Source organism: Myotis yumanensis, unplaced genomic scaffold (assembly GCF_028538775.1).
Source record: "Myotis yumanensis isolate MYYU_CA2020_CCGP unplaced genomic scaffold, mMyoYum1.0.hap1 SCAF_1, whole genome shotgun sequence".
Classification (NCBI taxonomy): Eukaryota; Metazoa; Chordata; class Mammalia; order Chiroptera; family Vespertilionidae; genus Myotis; species Myotis yumanensis.
The window spans coordinates 1,542,031-1,554,760 of NW_027223752.1; the positions used below are offsets into that span (position 1 = coordinate 1,542,031).

The 12,730-nt window shown below is 63.8% G+C and overlaps 1 protein-coding gene across 4 annotated transcripts; it reads left to right on the forward strand.

Annotated features, from left to right (window-relative positions):
* Positions 1 to 4,569: 4,569 nt before the first annotated feature.
* On the forward strand, positions 4,570 to 11,695 carry PLD4 (phospholipase D family member 4). 4 transcript variants are annotated; one of them, XM_070412052.1, is made up of 10 exons: positions 4,570 to 4,644; positions 7,204 to 7,394; positions 7,799 to 7,982; positions 8,138 to 8,258; positions 8,724 to 8,851; positions 9,610 to 9,825; positions 10,414 to 10,553; positions 10,685 to 10,850; positions 10,946 to 11,042; positions 11,289 to 11,695. In XM_070412052.1, exons 1-10 carry the CDS (start codon positions 4,618 to 4,620, stop codon positions 11,489 to 11,491), a joined length of 1,473 nt encoding a protein of 490 aa, XP_070268153.1. In that variant the 5' UTR covers positions 4,570 to 4,617; the 3' UTR covers positions 11,492 to 11,695. The 4 variants fall into 4 exon arrangements, with proteins under 4 accessions (XP_070268153.1, XP_070268169.1, XP_070268160.1 ...); XM_070412068.1 differs by having other exon boundaries at positions 10,685 to 10,742; XM_070412059.1 differs by having other exon boundaries at positions 9,625 to 9,825.
* The last annotated feature ends 1,035 nt before the right edge of the window (positions 11,696 to 12,730 follow it).

The window sequence follows — 12,730 nt, forward strand, 5'->3', positions numbered from 1 at the left end:
CGAACGGCGGGGGGACATCCGCGAGGTCAGCCACTGCTCAGAGCCACGCACGGTTAACCCACGTGACACCATGCGGCCAGCAGGACGGCTCCCACCGGACGCTCGCCCAGGCCGGGTGAGCAGCGTGCGCTGGCACTGCCCGAGTGCCTGCCCCGACCCAGGAGAACTGCGTGCACATGGCCTGGGAAGGCACCGGGGAGGGCTCCCGGCAGCCCTGTTCACACAGCGCCCCCCCCCACCCCGCCCCGGTACCCCCCTGGCCGCCAAGAGAATGCATGTCCCCGTGCCTTTCACTTGATATAGCATCTAAGTTGGCCAGTGTTTCAGCGCTTAACACGTAGCATTCCATCTTCTTCCGGCTTCCATTGTTCACGTGGAGAAGTCAACTATGCATGTTGCCTCTTTGAGATGTGTCTTTCTGTGCAGATTTTTCTGTTGTTAGATTTTCAGTGGTTTAATTTACTACAGTTTGCACACAAATACCTACTTTCATCTGTGTTGAAATCTGCAGCCCTTTGGGGGTTGGTGGCTCGGTGTGTCTCTCACCGGTGGTGAAAACCCCGCTCATGCCTTTTCCCGATATCGTCCTGCTCTGCTCCCCACCTTCCCTTCCAGGGACTCGGCGAGCACCGTGCCCTGCATGTCTTCTATGCTCCTCTCTCTGTTTCCATTCAGAGTGGCTCCAGGTGGATAGGGACCCCTGTTCCTGCAGAAGAAAATGCAAATTATCTCCAGAGAAAGGCCTGGGGCCCAGGACCCTCAGCAAACCCTCGGTAGAGTCGGCCAGCAGTGAACTCACGGCCAGAAGTCATAGCCCGCACCAGCACAGCGTCACCAGGGAAAATGGAATAGAAAGTGGGCTTTAAGAAAAGGGAAAGGAAGTAAAACATAGCTGCTCAGAGTTGGAAAGGCATCACATTGAAAGCGATAATGAGTGGAAATAAAGCTTTTTTAAGAAACCTCAATAGGAGCGTTAGTACATGAGACACAGCGAAGCCACGGATTGGTCAACTGCAGGAAAGAGCGGCGGAAATGACCCAGAGTGCAAAGCACGGGAGCGTGGAGACAAAATGGGAAGCAGAGGTTGATGGGCACAGAGGATCCTGTCACAAAACATAACATACGTGTGCGTTGAGTTCCCGAGGAGGGGGGTGGGGAGCAGAAACGCTCAGAGTTGGGAAAGACGTGCTATGGGCTGAGTTATGTCACCCCTCCTCCCCGAAAGATGCTGAAGACCAAATGCCCAGTTCCTGTGGCTGTGAGCTTTATTGGGGAACTAGAGGCCCAGTGCACGAAATTCGTGCCTGGTGGGGCGTCCCTCAGCCTGGCCTGCCCCCTCTCGCCAATCAGGGACCCCTCAGGGGATGTCCGACTGCCAGTTTAGGCCTGCAGGGATCGGGCCTAAACCAGCAGACAACCCTCTCGCAATCCAGAACCACTGGCTCCTAACTGCTCTCCTGCCTGGTTGCCCCCCCAACTGCCCCCCTGCCAGCTTGGTCGCTCCCTAACTGTCCGGAAGGAAGTCGGATGTCCGGAAGATGTCCGGTCACCTGGTCTAATTAGCATATTACTTTTTTTTTTTAAAGAGAGAGGAGAGAGAGAGAGAGCACGCGCACGCGAATATTACTCTTATTAGTATAGATAAGGTCCTTACAGATGGTCCAGTTAAGACGAGGTCATCAGGTCCGACCCTAATCCACCGTGATTGGTGTCCTTATGGGAAGGGGGCATTTGGACACCGAGACAGAGGTTGCACAGGGGACACAGGGAGAATGCCAGCTGCAAGCCAGGGATGCCTGAGGGCACCAGAAATTAGGAGGGAGGCTGGGAGCAGACCCCCCTATGGCCTGCAGCAGGAACCAGCCCTGCTGGCACCCGGACTTGGGTCTTCTGGCCTAGCAAACTAGTATATGTACCCATGGTACAGGAAGCTTCAGGGACAGTGAAAAATCCAAACAGGACTTTTATATTTTTAAAATATATATTTTTACTGATTTCAGAGAGGAAGGGAGAGGTCGAGGGAGAGGGAGAGAGAGATAGAAACATCAATGATGAGAGAGAATCATGGATTGGCCGCCTCCTGCACGCCCCCTACTGGGGATGGAGCCTGCAACCCAGGCCTGTGCCCTGACGGGGAATCCAACCGTGACCTCCTGGTTCATAGGTCGATGCTCAGCCCCTGAGTCACGCCAGCCGGTCCAAACAGGATTTTTAAAAGGAAACAACACTTCGTTTCATCATTGTCACGATGAAGGACCCCAGAGGCCAAGAGAACAACCACAGAGGGAGGACGGAGTCCCCGCTCAGCGAGGACGGCGATTTCCCGACAACCATCACGGAACCCCGAGGACCGGGTTCCAGAGGGAAACCCCGCCAATCGGGAACTCCGTCTATAGAAAACGCCCCCCAGCAATGGAGGAAAGCTAGAGGCATTTCCACGCCCCCGAGAACAGCACGGGTCCCCACGCAAGGCACATCCGTGGGCAGCCGGGGCTTCTCTGTCCAGCTGAAGTATGTCCAGTCGGCGCTAACGGAGGCGTCCCAGGAAGGAGGCCTGTGGTCACAGAGGGAGGGTCTCAAACAAGGAGTGTGAGTAGACAAATTAGCAAAGTGGGTCATTCTAAACCTACCCTGACCGATGAAGAATTATAAGGCGTATAACTCACGGGGCTTAAAATAATAATAATAATAATAATAATAATAATAATAATAACAGCCTTGCAAGGATTTGATAAAATGAAGGAATTACGGACGTGGTCAGGGGTGGTCACTGGGCTATGGTTTTGTAGGACATTCATTTACTTAGAAATGTGTCCTGAAGTAGTTAGGAGTGAAATGTCATTGGCGTCCTTCTTTGCTTTAAGATTCCTTGGCCATGCCTGGCTGGTTTGCTCAGTGGGTAGAGCATCGGACTGCGGACTGAAGGGTCCCGGGTTCGATTCCGGTCAAGGGCACATGACCAGGTTGTGGGCTCCATCCCCAGTAGGGGGCGTGCAGGAGGCAGCCGATCAATGACTCTGTCTCATCATTGATGTTTCTGTCTCTCTCTCCCTCTCCCTCCCTTCTCTGAAATCAATATATATATGAAGGTTCCTTAGCAAAAATATCGATGAAGCAGGCGTGACGACGTCTACAGTTGTGGATTCCAAGTGGTGAGCTTGTGGGAGCCATTGCACCATCCTCGCCAATTTCCACATGTCTGAGAATTAGAAGAAAAAAAAGAAAGGACAAAGAGGAAGTAAATTAAGAGAAGGTATTGCCACCCTTAAAACGGGCAACTCGGGACAGTAAGTGGATCCTCTAAATGCAGTTGTCCGCTTTAAGAAAAAGTCAGCAACTCAATTTAAAAATGGGCCCGAGACAAAACCAGGCCTCACAGGAGAGGAGGCCTGCGGGCTGGCAAACACGGAACACGGAACACGGAACACGCTCAGCCTCCTTCACAATCGGCCTCACGTGGGCACCGTTTCTATTCTATTTTATTTATTTTTAAAATATTTTTATTGCCGAAACCGGTTTGGCTCGGTGGATAGAGCGTCGGCCTGCGGACTGAGAGGTCTCAGGTTCGATTCCGGTCAAGGGCATGTACCTGGGTTGCGGGCGCATCCCCAGTGGGGGATGTGCAGGAGGCAGCTGATCGATGTTTCTCTCTCATCGATGTTTCTGACTCTCTATCTCTCTCCCTTCCTCTCTGTAAAAAATCAATAAAATATATTTAAAAAAAAAAATAAATAAAATAAAATAAAATATTTTTATTGATGTCAGAGAGGAAGGAAGAGGGAGAGAGAGATAGAAACATCAATGATGAGCGAGAATATCGATCGGCTGCCCCACACCTGGGGTGGAGCCCACTACCCGGGTGTGTGGCCCGACCGGGAACCGAACTGTGACCTCCTGGTTCCTAGGTTGACTCTCAGCCCCTGAGCCACCGGGCCGCACGGGCCTGCCTTGTCAGACGGCCAAGGAGCCACCCTACCTGCCCGCTCCAGGTTCTGGCTGCCTCCATTTCCCAGCCTCCCTTGCAGCTACATGCAGTCATGTGACTAAGTTCTAGATCAGGAAACCCAAGTAGAAGTGCCCGGTGGGACTTCCGGGAAGGCCTTGGGATGTCCTTGACGCTCTGCTGGGACGCGGAGGTGACGGCTGAGCTCAGGCAGCCGCTGTGGGGCCAGGAGGCTGCTGGTCGACCCTCAGGCACAAGTGAGAGCTGGGGGGCCTGGCTCCCAAGGCTGTGGAGCCAGCACGGTTTCTAGCCCCCGAGCCCTGAGCTTGGTCAGAGCCAGAGGGAATAAGCCAACTCGCTCGAGCTGGTTCCTTGGGTCCCTGTGGCTGGCGCGAAGCCCAGCTGACCCGCAGGTGGGCCTGGGGCGCCTCCACCTTGGGAGGTGGAGGGAGCGTGACCTCTCTCTGGAGGTGAAAGTTCTCGGCCTCCCCGTGGAGCTGGTGCATCGGCTCCAGATGTCAGCTGCCGGTGCCGAGCGAGATGCTCAGGACTAAGAGGAAGTAGCCGAAGGGGAAGCTGCAGGCAAGTGGAGAGGCGGCGGGGGCTGGGTGAAGGCGGGGGGCGGGGGGCGCCGCCCCGAGAGTTGAGGGCGGCAGTCTGCAGCTGGAGCCAAGATGGGTGCCAAGGCAGGACCACCAGAGGTAAGTGCCCACGGGGCCCGGGCCAGGCGGGGCCGGCCAGAGGCTGTGGTCCTCTCCTGGCCCCATGCTGCCAGCACCCCTGGCCCAGAGGGTCACAGAGCCAGCCGCTGGGCCTGCGACCACCTGTTCCTCCCAGCTTCTGCTGGAACCACCAGGGCCAGGGTCCCCGTGAGCTGACCACCAGCCCCTGTGCCCATCTGGGCCCACAGCCGCCCACACTCTGCAGGCCAGGAGCCCTGCACTTTCAGCCAGGACCTCTGGTACCTGCAGGGCCCGGGCTGCCCACACGGGCTGAGGGCTCAGCTGCCCGGGGGGGGCCAGTGGGTCATTCTCTCCCAGCAGCAGGCCCCACCCAGGGACGCCCCGGGCCCCCAGGGCTGCAGCAAGGGACCAGGTCTGCACCTGCCTAGCACCCTGGTGGCCAGTCCCCCGCCCCCCGTTCCTGTAGCTCCCAGTGGCCGAGAGGTGGGGTGGTGTGCTCTGGGGATTGGTGGCCCTGTGTTCAGACGGCAGGCTGTAGGGGAGGCCCCTTCACCACGTGGTGTGGGCTCGGGGAGCCTGTCTGAGGACACCCCTGCGCCCCCTTCACCCGCCCCCCCACCCCGGATGACACCGATGACCTCTCCTGAGAGTTAGTGAAGACCCGATGCTGGCCCCAAGTCCTCGCTGGGAGAGGGTTGTGGGGAGCACCCTTAAGGCCCTGAGCTCCCCTCTAGGGGGAAGGCAGCCTGACTCTCCTCTGTAGAGCCTTCCCGGCAGGGAGGGCGCCAGCCCAGGAGACCCTGGCAGAGCCCCCCTCTCGTTCTGGTTTTCAGGGTCCCCACCACCCTGAATGCTCCGGCCCCGGGCAGACAGGCCCAGGTGCAGCTCCCGTGGCTGCCCCTCCCCCTGCTCAGGCCAGGGCTGACCTCAGCGGCCTCAGAGCGGAGCAGGCTGCCTGCTGCTGTGAGCTGGGTGCTGGGTGCTGGGTGCTGTGCAGCCCAGGCCCCAGGCAGCAGAGCCCCTTCCCCACCACGTCTGGGAGGGAGGGAGGCTGTGCCCGCCATGAAGGTGTCAGTCTGGCGGTCCAGGGTGACCCAGTCATCACACACAGCCCTTCACTGACCCCAGGGGGCATCCTGTTTAGGGTGGCCTCGGAGACCGCTGTGGGGAGGGGCCCGGCTCCAGCAGGGGCTCAGCTGGCCTGGCCTCGGCTCCCTGGGGAAGCGACCACTCTGAGGACACGTCTGCTCCCAGATGCTACAGAGGGACAGCCCCCGTCAGCCCTCAGCCCCCACACAGTGTCTCGAGGCCCCCGACTCAGCCCCCAGCCCCCACACAGCATCTCGAGGCCCCCGATTCAGCCCCCAGCCCCCACACAGCGTCTCGAAGCCCCCGACTCAGCCCCCAGCCCCCTGACAGCATGTGGGGTCCCAACTCAGCCCACACTGGGCCTCTCTGCCTCTCCATGTGGCATCTCCCCAGCAGGACCAGGGCCTGCAGCTCTGGGTGGGGGTCGGGGTGGGGGGCGGAGGGGGCCCGGGCCAGGCCGGAAGCAGCTATTTATAGGCCTGAGAGGAGGCTACACTCCCAAGCAGAAGGGACTCTCACTCAGTGCGATTGTGGCTGAAACAGGAACCGAGATTCTGACACCCAGACACCCACTGAGAGGGACGTGCACACGTGCACACACACACACACACACAGAGCAATTACACACACAGCAAGTACACACACACAGAAATTACACACACACACACACAGCAATTACACACACAGAAATTACACACACAGAGCAATTACACACACAGCAAGTACACACACACACAGCAATTACACACACAGAGCAATTACACACACACACAGCTGGTCACACACAGAACAATTACACACATACATACACACACATAGCCGGTCACACACACAAACACACAAACAACGGATCACACACACACACACACACACAGAGCGGATCACACACACACACACACACACACACACACGCCCCAGTGGAAGGCCAGGGCTCCTCCAGCGCTGGGCCCACCCTGCAGGCAGACTGCCTGCATGGGCAGGAGCGGAGCCTCACACCCGGGGCCCCAGGCAGGAGTGGGAGGCTCGGGGTGAGCAGGTGTCTGCAGCGTCCCCAGGGTGGGGATCCCCAGTGCCCAGCGGCCGGGTATGTGGCCAGGCTGGGGTGGCCCAGGCTGCCCTGCAGGGGCTGGGACAGAGAGCGCCAGGGGCCAGGCGGGCACCCACAGCCACGCTGCCCCGGGGCAGAGAGGCGGGCGCGGAAGGAGGGGGCTTAGGGAGGGGTCCACCCGCCTCATAGGCCTGTGGGCAGAGGGGTGAGGACAGAGCCAGCCCTGGGGAGCCTCGGGGCACCCCGACCCGAGAGCAGTGGGGCACCTGCCCCAACGCCCTGGGGGCGCCTGGAAGGACCGCCAGTGACCACGTGGCTGCCCGATCCCTCCAACACCGGGGTTGGGCCCCCTCAGTACCCTGCTCCCCTCCCCCCAACCCCCCAGCTGCAGGCCGGGCCTCCTGGCCTGGGACCCTCAGTGACACCTTCTCCGCCTGCAGGTGCTGGGAGCGCTGGCTGTGCTGGGGCTCGGGGCCGCTCTCCTCTGCCTCCTGTGGGAAGCGCCCTGGCTGACCCCCTGGGGCCAGCGACACCCCGAGGAAGGGCCGGCCGGGTCCCCGGGTTGCGGCTCCAGCCCAGCCTGGGAGCCCCTGGGAGGGGAGGCCCAGTGGCTGTGGCGAAACTCCTGCCGGTGAGTGAGCCGCGGGGGCCGGTCTCAGCCCCAGGGCCACCCTGCCTCCCGGGCTCCCCAGGGGGCTGGGCACTGCCCCTGCCAGCTCCTCCTGGGTCCCGAGGGGGTGGCGGTGGGGCAGGGGCAGGGGTGGGGAAGGCCCGGCTGGACGGGCTGGAGTGGGCGGGAATGTGTGGCCTGGGTGCTCTTTGCAGCAAACACAAGGGGCCGCCTGGGCTGTGTGGCACCTCATGGCCCCGCCTGGGAGTGGTGTCTGCCCCGTGGGCCAGCCCCTCCCCATGGGCCTCTCCCCGTGGACCAGCCCTTCCCCTGGCTCTGCCCTGGGCCCTGTAGGCAGCAGCCGCTAGGCTTGGCGGGCGGGGATGAGGCAGGGATGGGAGCTCATGGCCCCCCTTCCCCCCCAGGCTGGTGCTCGTGGAGAGCCACCCCCAGGACCTGCCCTTCGCAGCCGGCAGCCCGTCCGCCCAGCCCCTGGCGCAGGCCTGGCTGCAGCTGCTGGACGCCGCACAGGAGAGCGTCCACATAGCCTCCTACTACTGGTCGCTCACGGGCCAGGACATCGGGGTCAATGACTCCTCTTCCCAGCTGGTGCGCCCCCCTCCCTGCCCCCCCACACAGCGAGCCGGGGCCCAGCAGTGTGACTGCTGTGGGGGGTCAGGATGGCCCTGGGGGGGGGGGCCTGGGTCCTCCCTCGTGGGGGCGGCAGAGGGCCGGCTGGGTGACCGCTCCCCACCCGGTTGCAGGGAGAGGCCCTTTTGCAGAAGCTGCAGCAGGTGCTGAGCAGGAACGTGTCCCTGGCCGTGGCCACCAGCCACCCGACGCTGGCCAAGAACTCCACTGACCTGCGGGTCCTGGCAGACCGAGGTAGGGGCCTGCCCACACCTTCCGCCCGGGGGCGGGGAGGGGCTGAGCTGACTGGCTGGGCCGGGGACCGGGACAGGACCCGGAGCTGCGGGGTGCAGGGGGGCGCCGGGAAGACACCCAGAGCTTCCCAGGCTCCGGGAGGCGGGAGCGCAGGGCTTCATGGGACCCGGCTGTGACCGAGCCAGAGGGTCATCGCCGCGGGCGCAGCACGGGTGGCCCGGGTCCCGCCGAACCCAGCCGCTCTGACTGGGGGCGGGCTCCGCGGGCAGCAGGAGGCGGGCGGCAGGATCGGTACAAGGAGGCTCAGGAGCCAGGCTGCCCTGCGGAGCTCCCGGGTCAGCCAGTGCCTCAGTTTCCCCGCCTGTAAAAGGGGGGTGACAGGGGCGTCGGCTGAGCGGACTGTGGGGAGGGAAAGCGTGGAGCCGGCCGGCAGACGAGGCTCACCCGCTGCCCCGGCTCGGCCAGGCGCCCAGGTGCGCTACGTGCCCATGGGGCGCCTCACCGGGGGCGTCCTGCACTCCAAGTTCTGGATCGTGGACGGGCGGCACGTCTACGTGGGCAGCGCCAACATGGACTGGCGGTCCCTGACGCAGGTGAGTCCCGGCGTGGCCCTCCCCGCCCCCGGGGGCTCTGCCTGGTGTCCCCGCGGCTCCTCAGGAAGTGGGTGAGCGGCCACGCCCATAGCTTCACCCCCGTGGGCCCCCGAGGCTGACCCCAAAGTCACAGACGTCCACGCGGCTCCAGCTCTCGCTGCGCAATCTCTTCCTTGAGTGGGGTTTGTTGTTAATCCTCGCCCGAGGATATGTTTTCATTGCTTTTCAGAGAGAGAGTGGAAGGGAGGGAGGAGGGGGAGAGAGAGAGAGAAACATCGATGTGAGAGAAACACCCGTCAGCTGCCTCCCGCACACGCCCCAAACGGGGGCAGGAAGCGAACCCATGGCCCTTTGGTGCGCAGGGCGACGCTCCAACCACTGGGCCCTGCCGGCCAGGGCTGCGGAATCTCACTTAACTGGTGCCTCCATCCAGGCAAACACACAGACGGCACAGCCTGGTCCCTTGTAGGAAAAGTGACGCATTAACACCGTCAAACTCGGCGGGATGGTCACCGTGCTTGGCCTTGACCCTGGGGGAGCGCGCTCTCCTCCTTCCTGCTACGCATTTCCCGGGCGTTTCGGAAGGAAACCTGTATGGCCTCCATCCTTGGAAGCAACGTTCAAGGCACACGGGGACCCGCCGGGCACCCCGCTGCACGCTCCCAGCACCCTGTCCGTTAGGGATTCCTCCAGGCGTGTGGCGGGGGGGGCGGCTGCTGGTGGGGGCCGCACCCCTGCCCTCGGGCCTCCTCCCACAGCCGCTGGCCCCGCAGGTGAAGGAGCTGGGGGCGGTGGTGCACAATTGCAGCCGCCTGGCCCGGGACCTGGAGAAGACCTTCCAGACCTACTGGGTGCTGGGCGCGCCCCGGGCTGTGCTCCCCAAGCACTGGCCTCACAACTTCTCGTCCCACATCAACCACTTCCAGCCCCTGCGGGCCCACTTCGATGGGGTGCCCACCGCCGCCTACTTCTCGGTAAGAGCGCCACCCGGACCCCAGGACGGCCCCGCCCTGGCCGGCCCCGAGGTCCCCATGCGCCTGCAGGGTCCTGGGGGGGAAGTGGGGGCACCGGTGGGCTGTGTCCGGGGGAGGGCAGGCCCCGGCAGTGCCAGGGGAGGCAGCTATCAGCACCCACAGGAGACAGGCGGCCTGAGAGGTGTCTGGGGGGACTCCAAACAGGGGAGGGGGGGAGGGGCTCCAGCTCGCCCGGGAGGTTGGGGGGCCAGCTCATCCCGCCATCCTGTCGCTCTGTGAGTCGGAAGGAAGCCCGGCGGCTGGCCATGCCCCCAGCAGATGCCCTCAGCCCCGGGGCTGGTCCGGAGCAGAGACCTGGCATCAGGGCGGGGACGTGATTCTGGACAAGGGGTCGCCCTGGGCAGGTGGGAAGCCTGGCCTGGACAGGGCCCCTCAGCCCCTCCCGTCTCTCTAGGCAGCGCCCCGTCTTCCTACTGGACCCCAAATCCTGGAGGGTGGCCGCAGGGAGGGCTCCCAGGTCCAGGAGCCGAGTGGTTCCAAGCAGCGGGCAGCGCCCTCAGAGACCTCTCCCCCCCTGCCCCCCAACAGGCCTCGCCACCTGCGCTCTGCCCCCGCGGCCGCACGCGGGACCTGGACGCGCTGCTGGCCGTGATGGGGGCGGCCCGGCGGTTCCTCTACGTCTCGGTGATGGACTACTTTCCCACCACGCGCTTCAGCCGCCCGCCCAGGTGGGTGGGAGCCCGCGGCCCCGGAGGGGAGACCCACTCTGCCCACAGCAGCTCCTGGCACGTTCCCTCCGGCCAGGGCCTTTCGGGCGGGGCCCAGTTGGCCCGAGGACCTTGACCTTCCGCTCCCCCAGGTACTGGCCGGTGCTGGACAACGCGCTGCGGGAGGCGGCCTTCGGCAGGCACGTGCAGGTGCGCCTGCTGGTCAGCTGCTCGCTGCACACGGACCCCAGCATGTTCCCCTACCTGCGGTCCCTGCAGGCCTTCCGCAACCCCGCGGCCAACGTGTCCGTGGACGTGGTGAGGGACCCGGTCCCCAGCGGACGGCCTCCCTTCTCCCCCTCCTCCCCTCCCCCTCCTCCCCTCCCCCTCACGCTCCCTCTCTGTCCCCAAAGAAAGTCTTCATCGTGCCTGTGGGGAATCACTCCAACATCCCGTTCAGCAGAATGAGCCACAGCAAGTTCATGGTCACGGAGAAGGCGGCCTACATAGGTGAGCCCGGGGCAGGTCTGTGGGCAGGGCCAGGCCTGGGCCCGCAGACCCTTGTCTGAGAGGGGCCCTGTGAGTGGGGGGACACACAGAGACCACAGACCCGCGGAGGGGAACGTGGAGGGGCATAGCTCTCAGACCAGAGGGTCTCCATGCAGCTCCGAGGACATGAAACCAGCCCCGTGATCCCCGTCCCCACGAGACTGGGCCAGGCCAGGCGCCAGCATCTCTCCCGCACGCCCCCTCCAGGCACCTCCAACTGGTCGGAAGATTACTTCAGCAGCACGTCGGGCGTGGGCCTGGTGGTCAGCCAGCGGGCCTCCGGGCCCCGGCCCCGGCTGAGCTTGGTGCAGGAGCAGCTGCGGCAGTTGTTCGAGCGAGATTGGAGCTCCCCCTACGCCGTGGGCCTGGACGGACAGGCCCAGGGCCAGGACTGCGTGTGGCAGGGCTGAGGCCCAGCCCTGCCTGGCTCCCGGCCGGCACAGCTTCTGGTGGACACTGCCGCCCCCGCCCCCCAGGCCTCCCCGTCTGTCCCCCCATCTGGGCTCCAAGCAGCTCCTTTCCCACAAACCCTGGTCAGGGTCGAGACTGCCCAATGCCCAGTGTTGTGAACTGTTTGTTCTCCTGTTGTCCAAATACAGGCCCCCTAACCCCTACCTCCTCCAGGGAGCCCTCCAGGATGCCTCTTAATTCCCACAGAACTGCAATCCTGGCCCAGAAGCGGGGCCTTCGGAGTATGTGTGTCTCCTGGTCTGTGTGGGCCTAGAGACTCTAGCCCGTGGCCGGAGTTCAAATCCCGACCCTGTGAGGAGCCCCAGTCCCCATGGCAGCCGGGCCATGCGGGCTGCGTGTCCGCGTGGAGCCACTGACTCCCCTCAATGCCCAGTCCCCAGAACCCAGGCATCGGTATTTGCCAGAGCCCTTGGCTGGGGTGGGGGAGCAGGAGCAGATGGACTGGCCCCCATGACCACCAGGTGTGTCCTGGGCAGTTCCTGGTGTGGCAGCGGGACCCAGGCCTGTGGGCGGGGCTGGGGGGGGAGGTGGCCAGGACTGGGGGGGGGGGGCGGGGGTAGAGTGAGGTGAACCTGGCTGAGCTGGGGGCGGGTGGCCCCGCTGGGATGGCCTGGACGCACCCTACCCCGGAACAGGAACCGGAACCGCCTGCACCTGGATTGCAGAGGCCAGGTCTGCGTTCGGTTCCAGCCCTTCGGATCCGACGCCTGTCCCACCTGCTGGCTTCTGACTCGGGCTGCGACCCACCGCCCGCGGCGGCCCGGGTCACCCGAGGCTGGATGGCTCTTGGGGCTGGCTCAGGGGCCCAGGGGCAGCGGACGCTGAGACACCGGGGTCCCCTCCCCCACACCCTGGGTTGGCCCTTCCTGCCCCCCAAGTCCTCGCTGCCCCTGGGGGAGCTGGGGGGTCGGGTGGGAGCCTCAGACACCAGCATCCTGCCTGTGAGGAGGTGCTCCCAGAGCCCCCCTGACGCCCCACCACGCGCACGGACCTGCGGGGGGCCGGGGACCCACACAGCCTGCAGGGCAGCGGGCGGCTGGGGCTGGTCGGTGTGTGAGCTGCACTGACCAAGCGGGCCGGGAGCGGACACCACTGCACCCCACCTGCTGCCCAGGCCCGTCCACCCCGTCCCGGGGGCCTCAGCCAGCCCCGGCCTTGCCCTCTGGTCTGGGGGCCCC

Coding starts and splice junctions, on each gene's coding strand:
- PLD4 (XM_070412052.1), top strand. CDS start 4,618: ATGGGTGCCAAGGCAGGACCACCAGAG. Junction 4,645..7,203: donor CCAAGGCAGGACCACCAGAG/GTAAGTGCCCAC, acceptor CTCCGCCTGCAG/GTGCTGGGAGCGCTGGCTGT. Junction 9,826..10,413: donor CCACCGCCGCCTACTTCTCG/GTAAGAGCGCCA, acceptor GCCCCCCAACAG/GCCTCGCCACCTGCGCTCTG.